Source organism: Oncorhynchus mykiss, chromosome 16 (assembly GCF_013265735.2).
Source record: "Oncorhynchus mykiss isolate Arlee chromosome 16, USDA_OmykA_1.1, whole genome shotgun sequence".
Classification (NCBI taxonomy): Eukaryota; Metazoa; Chordata; class Actinopteri; order Salmoniformes; family Salmonidae; genus Oncorhynchus; species Oncorhynchus mykiss.
Genome location: NC_048580.1, coordinates 14,263,029 through 14,280,828, shown reverse-complemented (window position 1 = coordinate 14,280,828; position 17,800 = coordinate 14,263,029). Strand labels below are relative to the sequence as shown.

Genomic DNA, 17,800 nt, shown 5'->3' with positions numbered 1-17,800 from the left:
GAAATCCACAGCCTTAAATATGATTATTGGACTGTTGGAGTGAGAGAACACACTTCTCCCTCATCAATATTTGAGGAGGATCGCCTCACCAATGGCGTGTGACAGTTACTGAATAGGCAGGAACTGCAGAGAGAGTACAAGACTCCAAAAAGCTGTCTTTAGGGGGAGAGAGAGAGCGACAAGACAGACAGCTGTTAAGAGTGAGATTAAAAACATTAAATTACCAAAACATAGAGGTAATCAATTTGTACAACTGAAGCTCAACACAGGAGGAAGATTGGTCTTTTAACTCACACTCTGTCAATCTTAAATCGTGCCAGCTAGCTAAATTCAAATTTGTCAGCTAGCTTACTGGCTAGCTCCAATTGTTTACTGGTTGGAGCTAGAAGCAGCAGCAACAGACTTTCCCGCCCCTTTTTTAATTTTCATCAGAAATCAAAATCAGAGAAGGGAAGAATCCATTTTAAACATGGTAGAATTCTACAAACTTTGTTTGTAGACTGCTCACACAACAGGACTGTTACAAACCTGTTATTTTACACAGACCATGCTATTGCCTGGCATACCGCTGTAACCAGGCATTTCAGCTACTCAACAAAGAAAGGCATCTGCAAGGGAAGGCAAATACATATTTGAGGACAGAGAAATGGACCAGGAAAACAGGTTTCTGGCGGTAAACGTGTACCAGAACAATGTATACTGGCAATACTTGCAGCATCAAAATAAGAAAGAAAATAACATAATTCTTTAACCAGGGGTGGGGCCTTCGCCAGGGTTGCAATCTGAGCCCTGCACTCTTCAATATTTACATCAATGAATTGGCCACTATTCTAGAAAAATACTCAGCTAAAATCCTCCACAATTCAGAGGTTAAACACCTGCTCTTCGCAGATGACATGTGCCTGCTGTCACACAGAGCACATGGCCTTCAGCAGAGCCTGGACCTGCTAGAGCAGTACTGCCAGACCTGGGCCCTGGCAGTAAACCCCCAAAAGAAAAAACTAATGATTTTCCAGAGAAGATCCAGATCTCAGGGAATTAGACCAAAGTTATAAATTGGTACAAAATATATAGAGTACTACACACTACAATTACTTAGGTTTAAAAATGAGCTCAACTAGACACCTTAAATGAAGCAGTGAATGTACAGAGAGGAAGCACGCAGGGCATTCTACGCCATTAATAAACCAATTCTAATTGAAATACCTATTAACATTTGGCTAAAACAAATTGAATGTGTCATTGAACCAATAGCACTTTATAGCAGTGAGGAGTGGGGTCCGCTTGCAAAGCAAGATTTCACCCAATGGGACAAACACCCAATTGAAACCATGCATGGAGAGTTCTGTAAGATTCTCCTACATGTCCAGAGGAAAACTACAACCAATGTATGCAGGGCAGAATTAGGCCAATATCCACTAATAATAAAAATTTAAAAAAAGAGCTATTAAGTTTTGGAAACATCTAAAATACAGTGACCCCCTCTCATATCATTACCAAGCCCTGTAATGCCAAGAGCTGATCAAAGAAAGGAGTCCCCTCATCCAGGTGGTCCTGGGGCTGAGTTCACAAACCTGTTATACTAACACACTGAAGCCTCAGGAGCAGAACATCCAATCAATCAGAATAAAACAAATTACATCACAGTCAAAACAAAACTACATTACTTATTGGGAAACACAAGCAAGCTATTTGACCTTAGCTACTGATCAAAAGCTTGACAAAGTACAGGCTCAGTGAGCACAGCCTTGCCATTGAGAAGGGTCGACACAGGAAAACTTGTCTCCCTATAGAGGAAAGGCTGTGCAACCACTGCACCACAGCAGAACCTGAGACAGAGCTGCATTTCCTGACAAAATGTCAAAAATATAAAACAATGAACCCTTATTCAACGTTCCAAAGACCTCTCTGATGAGAATAGGCTACCCGTCCTGTTGGGGGAGGACGCAGAGAGCCGTTGGTTGGCAGCGCACTACATTGCTGCCTGCCATGAGATGAGGGACAGTGTCTGACAGACCAACCAACCTGCAACATGTCCTCTACGCTTATTGTTATTGTTCAATGTATGGTTAGTTTGACCCTTGATTATTGTTGTTAATGTTGTCACGTTGACAAGATTGATTATTATTATTTTAATTATGTTAAAATTGTAAATCTCCAAAGTAAGCTTTGGCAATATGTACATTGTTACGGCATGCAAATAAAGCAAATTGAATTAAGAGACACAGAGAGAGAGAGTCCAATTTAAGGATTGATGTCTGGTGGAGTGATCGCATTAACATTCAGACGACCTCTTCCGGTCGTTCCCCACGCACGACACAAAGTGACAACTTAATGAGCAATGTAACCTCGAGACTCACCGAACCTCTGTTTTGGTGAAGGAGTGGTTCTGTTTTAGTCCATTGAGGCAAAATGAACTGCACAAGACCCATTAAAAGTTTTACATAGCAGCATCGGCCCTGTCAACATCATTGACTCATCGGGGCCTTAGTGAGAGGCATTGGGGTGTCTCTCACTATACTGACCGCTATGAACACTACACACGATGCTGACCCAGGCCATGACCGTGCCACAATGGCTAAGATAGTGTGATGTGCGACACAGAGAGCCACTCACCATCAGTCAGAAAATGTTCTCACCCGGCCATCCTGGCTCTGGGCTGCTGTCTCACTGGGCTAAAAAACAGGTGGGTCATGAGGACAGACCAGACCAGGACTGGCTTATTGAGAGACCAGCCTAGCCTCGTCCAGCGCACTGCGTTAAGACAACTATCCACAGTGTTTGAACCAAACATTCAATATCATTCTCAAACAGAAATTAATCAAACGCAAACTGAGGTTGCAGAATTTTGTATGGGCCTTGCTATGTCCTAGCCACCACTAAAGGTCTACCACAGTAATGGAGATGAGAGATCAGCCTTTTAGTGCCTTGGTGTGCGTTGTGGCAGTGTGTGTCAGAGGCGGAGGCTAGGAGAGGGAGAGAGTGAGCTGAAGGGTAATGACATTGTCAAGCAGTATCAGTAAAGTGGAAGGAAAAGGTCAGGCCCATCACGAGCCTGATTAAATGGGCGCTACGCTCACGCACTGAGTAAATCCTGCTTGTGTCAGAGCACTGACTACAGGCGTATGCTTTCGAGGCCACACGGAGGAGGCAGCGGGGTTGCTTTGCAGATACACTGGAGACACTTATCGCCACGCTTATTCACAGGGAGAGAACACTATTCGTCACCTTTCACCTATGTGTCACCATAAAGCTTATAATGGGAGGTTGTTTTTGCCTTACAGCCATTACAGCATAGGCTAACTCTCCTATCCTTCTCATAAGAGTACAAAGGGGCAATACATTGAAATAGGGAACGATGAGCTAAGCGTATGCATTATTTCAGAGTGCATTACAGAGTGTGTTTTGTGCAGTGGTGGGATCCATTGTACGCTGTAGGTTTTAGTATGGCTTTCCATTCCATCCATCCATCAATCAATCACACAGTTCATTCCAGGTCCCTAATGCACAGTAAACATGACCTATTTAGTATCGACACAATAGGCTGACTGAGCCTCCGCTTAGCCTAATGACTAAAACAAAGACACCTAGAGGCTGCCACCTCTACCGGCTAATCAAGAGCCCATTCGGAACATTAGGCCAAGAGAGACCCAGAGAGCTTTGATGTGAGAATCAGTGCAGGGATTAAAAGAGCTGGCTTCTGGCAGTCTCTCTGTGAGGATCTGGGAGGAATGTCGGGGGGGGAAAGAGAGAACGAGAGAAAGAGATATGCAGAGGAGTAAGGGAGGTTCTGGGTCATCAGCACGCTGCCAAGGAGGGAAATAGTTAGGGGCTTGGGGCCAGGTTTCTGACCTTGGATGGATTAAACACAACTACATTTGCTGCTTCTGTACTTGGTATCCTCTACCAGATATGGTCTGTTGTATTTTACAAAACCACAAGAGCAGGTGGATAATACAGGTGCATTGCAGAGGAAACACACAAGAGCATATTTTCAGTGTATATTCCTCTGAAAACTTTCCAAGCACTGCCAATGCCATCCAACTCGGTGGCTTTATTTATAAGAGAGACACAAAGTCCAAGAAACTAGATAGTGTGAAACAATACGGAGAACAAAGAGGTGTCTGACCAGACACACTGGAGTTACTCCTCTCCCACGCACTGGAGTTAGCCCTCTCCCACGCACTGGAGTTAGCCCTCTCCCACGCACTGGAGTTAGCCCTCTCCCACGCACTGGAGTTAGCCCTCTCCCACGCACTGGAGTTAGCCCTCTCCCACGCACTAGAGTTAGCCCTCTCCCACGCACTAGAGTTAGCCCTCTCCCACGCACTAGAGATAGTTCTGTTCGTGTGTGTGTGTGTGTGTGTGTGTGTGTGTGTGTGTGTGTGTGTGTGTGTGTGTGTGTGTGTGTGTGTGTGTGTGCGCGTGTGAGAGAGAGCGAGAGAGAGAGAGCAAAAGACAGTGAGCGAAAGAGGAAGTGAGGATAAGGGGATGGGCGGTGGGGATCTGAGCTGTGAGAAGCATGAATGAGGGCGATGGTGACTCCCCTACATGCCTATCACAGCCTGCAGGGCTATAGCCTTCACCAGCCATCACACCCATCTTGGACCAACACTGCCACCCTGTGGCCTGTCTGCACACAACATTTTATGTACAGCAACCTACTATAATAGGAGTCTCCCACAAGCAACGTGGGCTATATGGAAACAAAACCTTCTGGGGACAAGACTAGAAGAGCCAAATCAATAGCTGTCGCCGACAGGCATTTATGGTGATCATGCGAAGTCATTATCAACATATGAATTGGCTATTAAAGCATACAAACTACCTGGACTTTTGTTGCTGTATGTCCCAATAAAACCATGTGACTAGAACATCACAGCCGTGTGCACTGAAACACAGCATCGATACAATTCAGTCTACTGAAGCTAAATCTGGCCTAGACATGGCCCGTCTTTGGCAGTTTAGCGGGCTGACGTAGAGCAGCGTCGGTTCTGTGATGAAAAGAGTGCTCAGCGGAGGGACGGCTCAGGGGCTGATGTAGCCTTAGCATAAGGGACCTTACCGCACAGAGAGTGACAGAGCAGGATATGGGACGGACGCCAGCATGGGACACTAGGTCCAGGAGCCGAGCACACTGTCCCTCATCAATCTACATACAATACTCCATAATGACAAACCAAACACTTTTTTTTTTTATGTTTGCAAATGTATTAAAAATACAAAACTGAAATATCACATTTACATAAGTAATCAGACCCTTTACTTAGTACTTTGTTGAAGTACCTTTGGCAGCAATTACAGCCTCGAGTCTTCTTGGGTATGACTCTACAAGCTTGGCACACCTGTATTTTGGGAGTTTGTCCCATTTTTTTCCGCAGATCCCCTTAAACTCTGTCAGGTTAGATGGGGAGCGTCGCTGCACAGCTATTTTCAGGTCTCTAGAGAGATGTTAGATCGGGTTCAAGTCTGGGCTCTGGCTGGGCCACTCATTGACATTCAGAGACTTTGCCTGAAGCCACTCATGCGTGGTCTTGGCTGTGTGCTTAGGGTCTTTGTCCTGTTGGAAGGTGAACCTTCGCCCCAGTCTGAGGTGCTGAGCTCTGGAGCAGGTTGTCATCAAGGATGTCTCTGTACTTTACTCCGTTCATCTTTGCCTCAATCCTGACTAGTCTCCCAGCCCCTGCCGCTGAAAAACATCCCCACAGCATGATGCTGCCACCACCATGCTTCTCCAGATGCGACGCTTGGCATTCAGGCAAAATAATTCAATCTTGGTTTCATCAGACCAGAGAATCTTGTTTCTCATGGTCTGAGAGTCCTTTAGGTGCCTTGTGGAAAACTCCAAGCGGACTGTCATGTGCCTTTTACTGAGGAGTGGCTTTCGACTGGCCACTCTACCATAAAGACCTGATTGGAGGAGTGCTGCAGAGATGGGAGAATCTTCCAGAAGGACAACCATCTCCACAGAGGAACTCTAGAACTCTGTCAGAGTGACCATCGGGTTCTTGGTCACCTTCCTGACCAAGGCCCTTCTCCCCCGATTGCTCAGTTTAGCCGAGCAGTCAGCTCTAGGGAGAGTCTTGGTGTTTCCAAACTTCTTCCATTTAAGAAGGATGGAGGCCACTGTGTTCTTGGGGACCTTCAAAACTGCAGACAATTTTTGGGACCCTTCCCCAGATCTGTAAAAAATGAAAAACCTGTTTTCGTTTTGTCATTATGGGGTATTGTGTGTAGATTGCTGAGAATTTTTTTTTTTTATGAATGTGGTAAAAGGGAAGAGGTCTGAATACTTTCTGAATGCACTGTATATACACCGAGTGTACAAAACATTAAGGACATCTTTCTAATATTGAGTTGCACAGACACAATTCGTCGGGGGAATGGACTCTACAAGGTGTCGAAAGCGTTGCACAAGGATGCTGGCCCATGTTGACTCCAATGCTTCCCACAGTTGTGTCAAGTTGGCTGGATGTTCTTTGGGTAGTGGACTATTCTTGATACACACGGGAAACCGTTGAGCGTGAAAAACCCAGCAGCATTGCAGTTCTTGACACAAACCGGCACTCTTGGCACCTACTACCATACCCTGTTCAAAGGCAATCCATGTCTCAATTGTCTCAAGGCCTAAAAATCCTTCTTTAACCCGTCCCCTCCCTTTCAGCTACATTGTTTGAAGTGGATTTAACAAGTTACATCAATAAGGGATAATAGCGTTTACCTGGTCAATCTGTCACAGAAAGAGCAGGTGTTCCTAATGTTTTGTACACTCATTTGCAAAAGACTACTACTAAGCTACTTTTGCCTTCTTGAAATGCAGAACCTTAACCACTACAAACTGTGCGTTTTGACCTGCCTGGTGACATCTTGTTTGAAAAATTGTTATTTGCTAAGAAGCTATTTTTGTTTCTTTTTGACCATTATATTTGAAAACAATCCCATTAAGGTAATGAATTGTTACCCAGAAATGGAAAAAGGTCTGCATTGGACCTTTTACATTCCACTGGATCCTGGAGGATGTGCTGTCTGGTTTGCTAAGTATAAGGAATTTGATGTGTAGCATTTACTTTCACTTTGTACTCAAGTACGACAATGGAGTATTTTTTGCAAGTACATCTCCAATCCAAAGTTAAATCTAGAATTGGCTTCCTATTTCACAACAAAGCATCCTTCACTCATGCTGCCAAACATACCCTTGTAAAACTGACCATCCTACCAATCCTCGACTTTGGCGATGTCATTTACAAAATAGCCTCCAATACCCTACTCAACAAATTGGATGCAGTCTATCACAGTGCAATCCGTTTTGTCACCAAAGCCCCATATACTACCCACCATTGCGACCTGTACGCTCTCGTTGGCTGGCCCTCGCTTCATACTCGTCGCCAAACCCACTGGCTCCATGTCATCTACAAGACCCCCCTTATCTCAGCTCGCTGGTCACCATTGCATCTCCCACCTGTAGCACACGCTCCAGCAGGTATATCTCTCTAGTCACCCCCAAAACCAATTATTTCTTTGGCCGCCTCTCCTTCCAGTTCTCTGCTGCCAATGACTGGAACGAACTACAAAAATCTCTGAAACTGGAAACATTTATCTCCCTCACTAGCTTTAAGCACCAACTGTCAGAGCAGCTCACAGATTACTGTACCTGTACATAGCCCACCTATAATTTAGCCCAAACAACTACCTCTTTCCCTACTGTATTTTATTTATTTATTTATTTTGCTCCGTTGCACCCCATTATTTTTATTTCTACTTTGCACATTCTCCCATTGCAAATCTACCATTCCAGTGTTTTACTTGCTATATTGTATTTACTTTGCCACCATGGCCTTTTTGCCTTTACCTCCCTTATCTCACCTCATTTGCTCACATCGTATATAGACTTGTTTATACTGTATTATTGACTGTATGTTTGTTTTACTCCATGTGTAACTCCGTCGTTGTATGTGTCGAACTGCTTTGCTTTATCTTGGCCAGGTCGCAATTGTAAATGAGAACTTGTTCTCAACTTGCCTACCTGGTTAAATAAAGGTAAAATAAAAAAATATATATATAAATTGAACATTTTTACTCAAGTAGTATTTTACTAGGTTACTTTCACTTGAGTTTATAATAAAAGGTATCTTTACTTTTACTCAAGTATGACAATTGAGTATTTTTTCCACCTCTGGACTGAATAATATAAATGAAAAACCTAATCAAATACCTCAGCCTGGTTGAAAATGATTCTAGAAGTATTTTGAAGAGCAGTCACTGTATAATGATGACAGTGGGCTCCCTGCTCTGTCTGGAGGAGCGTGGAAGGCTATCAAACAGCTGTGGCTGAATATATCACGCTTCCGGGGCTGGTGCTTTAACTAACACACCGCTCTTTCAGTCCCTAGTGAAGCACCACTGCTCTCTCTGTCCCCTTTTAAAAGAGAGCAGCACAGGAGGCCTTCATTTTTCAAAGCTAATCACAAGCCTCTGAAGAAACCAAGGCAGTCGCCGCCACTGGGTGAGCGCGGCTTGGGGCCCGATCATGTCACAACCACAGACATAATTAAACTTATTTGACTTTAATACCCCCGCAGATATTCATAATAAATTCAATTTTCGTTCAGAAGGCAATTCCCGGAGCTGCAGATATGACAGTTTTAGAGGGCTTGGTTCTCTCTCTGTCTCTCTCCGACTGCCTGTCCGCGTCCCTGGCTCTGTCCGCGTCCCTGGCTCTGTCCGCGTCCCTGGCTCTGTCCGCGTCCCTGGCTCTGTCCGCGTCCCTGGCTCTGTCCACGTCCCTGGCTCTGTCCACGTCCCTGGCTCTGTCCACGTCCCTGTCCGTGTCTCCCCAGATTATCAGTGGTCTTGTATGTCTTCCATTTCCTAATAATTGCTCCCACAGTTGATTTCTTCAAACCAAGCTGCTTACCTATTGCAGATTCAGTCTTCCCAGCCTGGTGCAGGTCTACAATTTTGTTTCTGGTGTCCTTTGACAGCTCTTTGATCTTGGCCATAGTGGAGTTTGGAGTGTGACTGTTTGAGGTTGTGGACAGGTGTCTTAGATACTGATAACAAGTTCAAACAGGTGCCATTAATACAGGTAACGAGTGGAGGATAGAGGAGCCTCTTAAATAAGAAGTTACAGGTCTGTGAGAGCCAGAAATCTTGCTTGTTTGTAGGTGAGCAAATACTTATTTTCCACCATAATTTGCAAATAAATTCATTCAAAATCCTACAATGTGATTTTCTGGATTTGTTTCCCTCATTTTGTCTGTCATAGTTGAAGTGTACCTATGATGAAAATTACAGGCCTCTCATCTTTTTAAGTGGGAGAATTTGCATAATTGGTGGCTGACTAAATACTTTTTTGCCCCACTGTATCTGTAAAAAATCCAATGCCTTCCGTTCCTTTTTAAAATATTTGTTTAGTGCTGTTGGCGGTAGGTGCACTTGATTCAGCAGCCTACTGCCGGGAAGGCACTGTGTTTCCATTTTGAACAATTGCATGTGTCTGAAGGTAGAAATCTGCATACCCAGCAGGCCAGAGAGAAAATCAAGTGCACCTGTAGGCCTACCGCTGGCCAATCAAATAGATCAGATCACTGTGTCGACAGTTTCCTCAAGCCATAGACTGTAAAAAAAGAAGCCTCCAACGCACAGAGAAGTTGATACTGTGAGATTTCAAAACGTTTAAACCCATGACTAGAGAGAGACTCAACAAATAGCTGCTGATTTTATGGAGTAAGTTCATGTTTAAAGTTGTTATTCGGCACTGGTAACACTTTTACAAGCCATAAAATGCATGTTCTCCCCACTTCCACTATAACTAGCACTGCAGCTGCAATGAATGAGTAGAGCAAAGTGTTTCCAGAAGCTTGCCTTATTATTAGCAGCCTGTCTTTTTTTAATATCACTATTTCACTTTCTCTGGTCACAGGGGTAACAGTATGAATTGGTGCATGAGGCAGAAATAATGCAGTGCGACTTGAGTTTCGCCATCAGCTGGACCCTTTTCTCAGCCGAGGGAGGGAGAGCGGAGGGACGATGAGTCGGGTGGCCTGCATCTGATGGTCAGTCTAAGTCCAGTAAAAACTTTAAAAAAGCATACTATGCTCACACAGCTGTGCCTCACAAGTAATACAACAAATGATCTATTATCAGTGTGATCATATACCTATTTTTTAATGGTCTGAAAATAACAACATTGGCAGGGTGATTCAACCATAGCCAATATGCAGTGATTATGTATTGGGCATATAACCTACTGCACAAACCTCATTGCTACTACAGAACTGTTTTTAATTGGTTAATGTTGAAAGCTTATGGGTTTTTTTCTAAATCTGAGCAGTAGATCTCAGCTTTCATTTTGACTCGACTCAGAAAAGGTTGGTGACCGCTAATCTAAATCTGTTTTGCCACATAGTTGCGTACGCCTCGCTTTTGTTGCTAAACAACCAACCCGTCTATGCTATCCTACAGCTGGATTTTTCTGTACTGCACAGAGACAGCGTACTGTAAAAGCCTACGGTGCTGAGTGCAACAGTGGCCGTGCTTACAGTCTCCAGTAGAGGTCACTCAAGTACAACTTTAAACATACCAACAGACATGCATGTACTGTACAACAGTGTGTCTATGGCGCTGATTAGCTGCAGTCAAACTATTGAGATCCCATGAGACGATTATAGGCCAATGTTATTAGATGACGTGGGTCACAACTGTTGGACTCAAAATGATTCGTAAAAACGGTCAAAACTTTACGTCATAATATGTCTATCCTGTCCGAAGGTGCTCTTCCTGGAAAATCCCCAAATGATCAGACTAAATACAACCCAGCCAAAATCACAGTAAGAGCTGTGCTGAATATATAAGGAAATAGGCCAGGGCCCCAGTTTCCCAAAAGCACCTTAAGGCTACTTTATTTGTTAGAACCTTCGTAGAAGCACCGAGCTCTTTCCCAAAACCACCTTTACTAAGGCTGCTCTTGAAAGCGCTCGTTATTTAACGACCCCCTCAGACCACTTGAAGAAGAGATGTCTTTTCCCCCCTTTCTACACAAAATATCGCCACCAAACACAACACCGCTATGTTATCTGTCTTTCTGTGACCGCCGATAACTTCAGAACAAACGTGACAGTGACTACAAATGCAAAGTTGTCCATTTCTTTGTATAACAAGGATATGAAGACGCTTCAAATAAAAACTGAGATGAGTGTACTAAACTATAGGTACATTATAGTCTACATAGAGCTACATATTTGAATGATATTGAAATCAAGTTCATGTTAATTCAATTGAGTTTTATTTAGCTATTTGTACGCTAGCCTACTGTCTGTCATTTTTGACTCAATATATTTCATGATCTGTAACGTGCGCAATGATGTGCCAAATCTTGATTTAGTGCATTATCATAGGGTAAGCATTATAATAAGATGCCTGAATATATGCTGCTATAGGTGATCGTATCTCTCTAGGAGCTGATCCGTCGTCAGTATTGTGGAATCATTCGAATGATAAAGGTAAGATTGAAACCGGAGAACGCTGATCCAAGAGCAGTGCTGTCCTACGATCCCATCAGTATCGACACAGGCCTCAACGATGCATTTCGCGAACGTACTGTTATATCTTCGGCCGTTGTAGGAAAGATGCATCGTTAAACCCTATGTACCATCGCTAACGAGAAACCGGGACCCGAGCTGTGAACTAAGCCACTAAACGGGTATTGAGAGGTTCTGGACTGTAAGTACTTCATTTCCAATAGAGAAGCAAAAGCAAAGGAACAAATACAGGTATTTTGCATGACCTAACTAAAACGAATGACTGGAGATGAGCTGCAATGTGTATTGACTCTCGTCTTATAATAATGCTGCCCCATAATGATTCAGCACTTTTCAGAGAAGTGCTTTGTACAGTAATGACTGCAATATAATCCTTCTGCTTGCCTCTGGTCCTGAGGCTGCATCCTTCTTTCTGGACAGATGATAGGCTTCAGAGAAATCACCCGTGGCAACAGCCAATAGGTGCCCTCGAATTAAACATCATTCCACTGATTCATTTGCTAAAATCCAGGAAGTTGGGTACTTAGATTGGTAATGCACAAGGTTAGTACAATCCGGGATCCTTTAAATTTCAACAGGGTGACGTCAGAGTTGGAAGTCCAAAGGATTCTGGATAACAAGGACTGACAGCAGACCAAGGCACTACCTCCTTCCTTCCTTGATGCAATCTAGGCTGTATCACAACCGGCCGTGATTGGAAGTCCCATAGGGCGGCGCACAATTGGCCCAGCGTTCTCCGTGTTCGGCTGGTGTAGGCTATCATTGTAAATAAGAATTTGTTCTTTACTGACTTGCCTAGTTAAATAAAAGGTTCAATACATTTTTTTATCAATAACCTGACAAGCTGAGATTGGTGAAATCAATAGGCTGCAGACCATGCAATCGCTTACAGGTCAGTGGTTAGTTAGTAAGAAAAGATGCACTTTAAAAGTATTCAAACAGACAACAGAAAAAACAAGTACTGTATGTAGAGGTCTTGCACATGTACAGGAGCAGAATGGTGCATTGAATGGCATAAACCCTGACTGCATACAGTACACTGGTCAGAGAAATACCAGCACCATTGGGGACCTGAAGTCCTGAGTAGTGATATAGGATTGGGGACAGTGATACTGTGGGCAGAGACCCCGTACAGAAATAGCGCCAGGCAGTGAGCTCATTAAGGTCAAAGGCAGCAGGACAACCTCCGACCCTCTAGAATACAAATCACCCAGGATAATCCACATAAGGGAACAAGCTAGGGTGAAAGTTTTCTACTCCAGCAAAGGAGAAAGCAAAACGCTGACTATTAAAAAAGATGTAAGTAAAAGTAGAAGTTCATTGGACAAAGGTTAAATGCATTATGACAGCCAGCGAGGATTAAGCGCAATCGGTAAAACAGAAACACATCCTACTTGTTCTCCAACACACGTGCAGTAGAGACCAAAGAACTACTGACGATCGACGCCTCCCATTCCGATGATGGATTAAAACTTAATCCATCCTGTTGGGAGCTAAATAACTTTAAGGAGAAACTAAAGCAGGCATTGTGGTGAAGCAGAGACCACACAACCAACCATGCTCTGGCATTTTAAGATGGAGGTTGTCACATTGTCATAGTACACAGGTCAAACGAGGACATTTACCTACACTATATGACCAACAGTATGTGGACACCTGCTCGTTGAACATCTCATTCCAAAATCATAGGCATTAATATAGAGCTGGTCCCCCTTTGCTGCTATAACAGCCTCACTCTTCTGGGAAGGCTTTGCACTAGATGTTAAAACATTGCTGCTGGGATTTGCTTCCATTCAGCCACAAGGGCATTAGTGAGGTCAGGCACTGATGTTGGGCGATTAGGCCTGGCTCGCAGTCAGCATTCCAATTCATCCCAAAGGCGTTTGATGGGGTTGAGGTCGAGGCTCTGTGCAGGACAGTCTAGTTCTTCCACAACGATATCAACAAAATATTTCTGTATGGACCTCGCTTTGTGCATAGGGGCATTGTCATGCTGAAACAGGAAAGGGCCTTTCCCAAACTGTTGCCACAAAGTTGGAAGCACAGAATCATCTAGAATGTCATTGTATGCTGTAGCATTAAGATTTCCCTTCACTGGAACTAAGGGGCCTAGTCCTTACCATGAAAAACAGCCCCAGAACAATATTCACCCTCCACCAAACTTTACAGTTGGCACTATGCATTTGGGCAAGTACCGGATTGATGACTCCAGAGAACGTGTTTCAACTGCTCCGCAGTCCAATGGCGGAGAGCTTTACACCACTCCAGCCGACGCTTGGCATTGCACATAGTGATCTTAGGCTTGTGTGCAGCTGCTCGGCCATGGAAACCCATTTCATGAACCTCCCGACAAACAGTTCTTGTGCTGACATTACTTCCAGAGGTAGTTTGGAACTCGGTAGTGAGTGTTGCAACTGAGGACAGACGATTTTTACGAGCTACGCGCTTCAGCACTCCCGTTCTGTGAGTCCCCGGTCAACAGCACTTACAGTTGACCGGGGGCAGCTCTAGCAGGGCAGAAATTTGCCGAATTGACTTGTTGGAAAGGTGGCATCCTATGACGCTGCCACGTTGAAAGTCACTGAGCTCTTCAGTAAGGCCATTCTACTGCCAATGTTTGTCTATGGAGATTGCATGGCGATGTGCTTGCTTTTATACACCTGTCAGCAACGGGTGTGGCTGAAATAGTCGAATACACTCATTTGAAGGGGTGTCCACATACTTTTGTATATATAGTGTATTATATTAAATGGTATTGTATTATATCCAGACCCACCATGCTGTTGAGGTCTGAGTCGTAACTCCCACAGGGGTGTGTGATGTTCCCAAGGGCCTCCAGACCCTCCTCGTCCCACATGTAGGTCCCCCCCGAGCCAGAGTCTGAGGGGGACAGGTCCAGAGATGAGCCAAGGGGGTATTCTGCACCCCCAGACAGGGCCTGGCTAGTACGCCGAGACAACCCCCCTAAAACAGAGAGGTGAAGGAAGAGGTGTTACTCGCCTGCTACCTAATCACTTAGGGAATATTAGTTCATTTGTTTTGGTTAGTATTATGGTATGTCATTTAGGGCCTGTGTCTGAGAAACCGGCCCATAGTCTTTTAAGTCAATTATTTTGATGAATGTGAAATCTTACCAGTGAGTCCCATCCTGGCCCAGTCCACACTGTCAGACAGGAAGCTGTGAAGGCCAGTCATGGAGGTTCCACCGTGCCGTCGGTTGACGTCTGCGTTGTCATCATCCAAGTCAGACTGTGATTGATCAAGCCTTCCGTTCTGGGCCGGGAGCAGCAGAATGCCGTCTCCTCCATTTCCCAGGTTGTCAAAATCGTCCATGTACTCCTCGCTGGTGTCATTGAGCTCCAGGGAGGAGGTGGAGGAGAGTGACATGTCCTCCAGGCCTTCTCCCAGGGGATGGACTACACTGGGGGCCACAGGCTCCTCTAGCAGGCCCTCTGGGGTACTCCCTGGGCTGTCAGTGATGTTGGTCAGGTCTGGGGTGACAGCGGGCATCTCCACCGAGTTCCTCCTCCCCTCGCTTTCCTTTCTGTTGCCATGGACCTTCTGGGAGGTGGGGGCCAGGACAAGGTAAGGCTGCTTGATGAGGGAGGGTCGTGTAAGCCTGTAGCTGAGGGCCGAAGACTTGGTGGTGGAGGAGGTTGAACTAGGTAGTAAGGACTTCCTCAGTGTGATGGTTGGCAAGATGCAGCTAGTTGTTTCCAACCCAGCCCTGCCTGGCACTGGTCTAGGTCCACACTTACTAAGATGTAGGCCTTTTCCTCTCCCCCCACTACTCAGCACAGGGGTTGGTCTGGCCAGGGGAGATGTCTTGACCAGCGGGGACTTGGCTAGAGGCCTGGGCAGCTCCTTGGCCAGCTCCGAGGACCTGTTGAAGGAGTAGGAGCGGATGATGGGTGGCTCGGTGGAGGAGGGGATCCTCTTGACGTGGGTGAGGCTCTGGGACCGCACCATGTTCTCCTCTGTGGCCGTCTCCAGGCTGTCGCTGGACTGGGACAGGCTGCTGGTCAGGTTGCTGTGGGGAGAACCACGGCTTTGGCCCCGCCTGACTGAACCGGTCCCAGACCGCCCACCACCACCCGCCTGGCCTTTGAGACCCGCTTTGCCATTGCCGAGACTCTGTCCAGACAAGGCCTGTTTGGGGACAGCCCCGCGAGACCCAGTTCTGGAGCGTATAGTCCTGGGGCAGGGGGAAGCACACCCCTGTACCTTAACTGTGGCAGGCATGCTAGACAGCTTCTTAATCTCCCGTACCACCATTGGTAAGTGCTGCGGTTGTCGGGGTTGATGCCCAGCTCCAGTTCTGTCCTCCTCCCATGAGTCCCCCCCCCTCTCCACAGGGTATCCCCCTTTCCCCTTCTTCCACTTCAGAGAGGAGGAGGAGGACATCCGGATTGTTCCGTTCTGCCTGGTGGTGGCAATGGGTAACCCTTTGCCCGTGGTGCTGGAGGCAGGGTGGTGGCGGGTCCCATTGGTCAGTGGGGCGGTGGCAGCCACAGCCGTGGGGCGCGAGCCAAACTTGGGCAGCCTGGAGACCATGGTGGGCAAGTTGGGAACCGGATCTTCCATCAGCTGCCTGCTGGATCATGGGTGTGCTGGGCTGGCAGAGCTGTGGAGGGAAAGAGAGAGAGATGGACATTTAGAGAAGGGGAGGAGAAAGAGATACATTGAAGGAGGAGGAGGAGTGGGAGGCCAAGACAGAACAAGGAGGAAAAATAGAGCGAGGAAGGCAGAAAGATTTGAGAACATGTCGTGCTAAAATTTTACCAGCCCAAACCTGTTATTTCTAACACAAAATAAAACGTAGAGGTAGACTTTAAGACTATCAAAATGCAGTAAAATAAATGACAGTCGGTTACTTTCTGTGAATATTCTATTCAAGCTAAGGAGAAACAGACAAACCTTTAGTGCAAAGTAGCTGTAAAAGATCAATAACGTCTGTTCTGGGAAAGCAGTCTTTACTGTGCCCATTAAAGTGCCCTGGTGCTTCAAAAGGCTAGGGTGTGTGCAGACCTAGTGGTTAACTGGCAGGGGCAGGCACTGAGAGTCAGGAATTGGTGGAGTACAACCACATGCCATACTAGATACTGTACCACACCCCTAATAATCCCAATGCTACTCAGCCAATTACAACACAGCTTTCCTGACTGAGGGCTTGTAGTAGGCCTGTTGTAAGGCTGTGGAACTTGTTCAGTATGCTTCAGTTGTTGACTCTTGTTATGTTCATACAAATATTTACACATGTTAAGTTTGCTGAAAATAAACGCAGTTGACAGCGAGAGGACGTTTCCTTTTTTTTTTGTTGAGTTTATATATATATATATATATAGTGGGGCAAAAAAGTATTTAGTCAGCCACCAATTGTGCAAGTTCTCCCACTTAAAAAGATGAGAGGCCTGTGATTTTCATCATAGGTACACTTCAACTATGACAGACAAAATGAGAAAAAGAAAATCCAGAAAATCACATTGTAGGATTTTTTATTAATTTATTTGCAAATTATGGTGGAAAATAAGTATTTGGTAAATAACCAAAGTTTACCTCAATACTTTGTTATATACCCTTTTGTTGGCAATGACAGAGGTCAAACATTTTCTGTAAGTCTTCACAAGGTTTTCACACACTGTTGCTGGTATTTTGGCCCATTCCTCCATGCAGATCTTCCTCTAGAGCAGTGATGTTTTGGGGCTGTTGCTGGGCAACACGGACTTTCAACTCCCTCCAAAGATTTTCTATGGTGTTGAGATCTGGAGACTGGCTAGGCCACTCCAGGACCTTGAAATGCTTCTTACGAAGCCACTCCTTCGTTGCCCGGGCGGTGTGTTTGGGATCATTGTCATGCTGAAAGACCCAGCCACGTTTCATCTTCAATGGGGCGGCAGGGTAGCCTAGTGGTTAGAGCGTTGGACTAGGAACCGGAAGGTTGCAAGTTCAAACCCCCGAGCTGCCCCTGAACAGGCAGTTAACCCACTGTTCCTAGGCAGTCATTGAAAATAAGAATTTGTTCTTAACTGACTTGCCTAGTTAAATAAAGATTTAAAAAATGCCCGTGCATTTTTCACTCAAAATCTCACGATACATGGCCCCATTCATTCTTTCCTTTACACGGATCAGTCGTCCTGGTCCCTTTGCAGAAAAATAGCCCCAAAGCATGATGTTTCCACCCCCATGCTTCACAGGTATGGTGTTCTTTGGATGCAACTCAGCATTCTTTGTCCTCCAAACACGATGAGTTGAGTTTTTAC

At 45.3% G+C, this 17,800-nt stretch overlaps 1 protein-coding gene across 4 annotated transcripts in view; it reads right to left on the bottom strand.

Moving 5' to 3' along the window:
- ccser2b (coiled-coil serine-rich protein 2b) overlaps positions 1-17,800 on the bottom strand; it is a 118,847-nt gene that overhangs the window by 59,978 nt on the left and 41,069 nt on the right. For all 4 annotated transcript variants that reach the window (XM_036946256.1, XM_036946257.1, XM_021564844.2 and 1 more), the window contains exons 2-3: positions 14,675-16,164; positions 14,317-14,504 (exon numbers count right to left, since the gene is read on the bottom strand). In XM_036946256.1, the coding sequence (XP_036802151.1) occupies positions 14,317-14,504; positions 14,675-16,124 (1,638 nt within the window). In that variant the 5' untranslated portion in view covers positions 16,125-16,164. The remainder of the gene's footprint in view (positions 1-14,316; positions 14,505-14,674; positions 16,165-17,800) is intronic.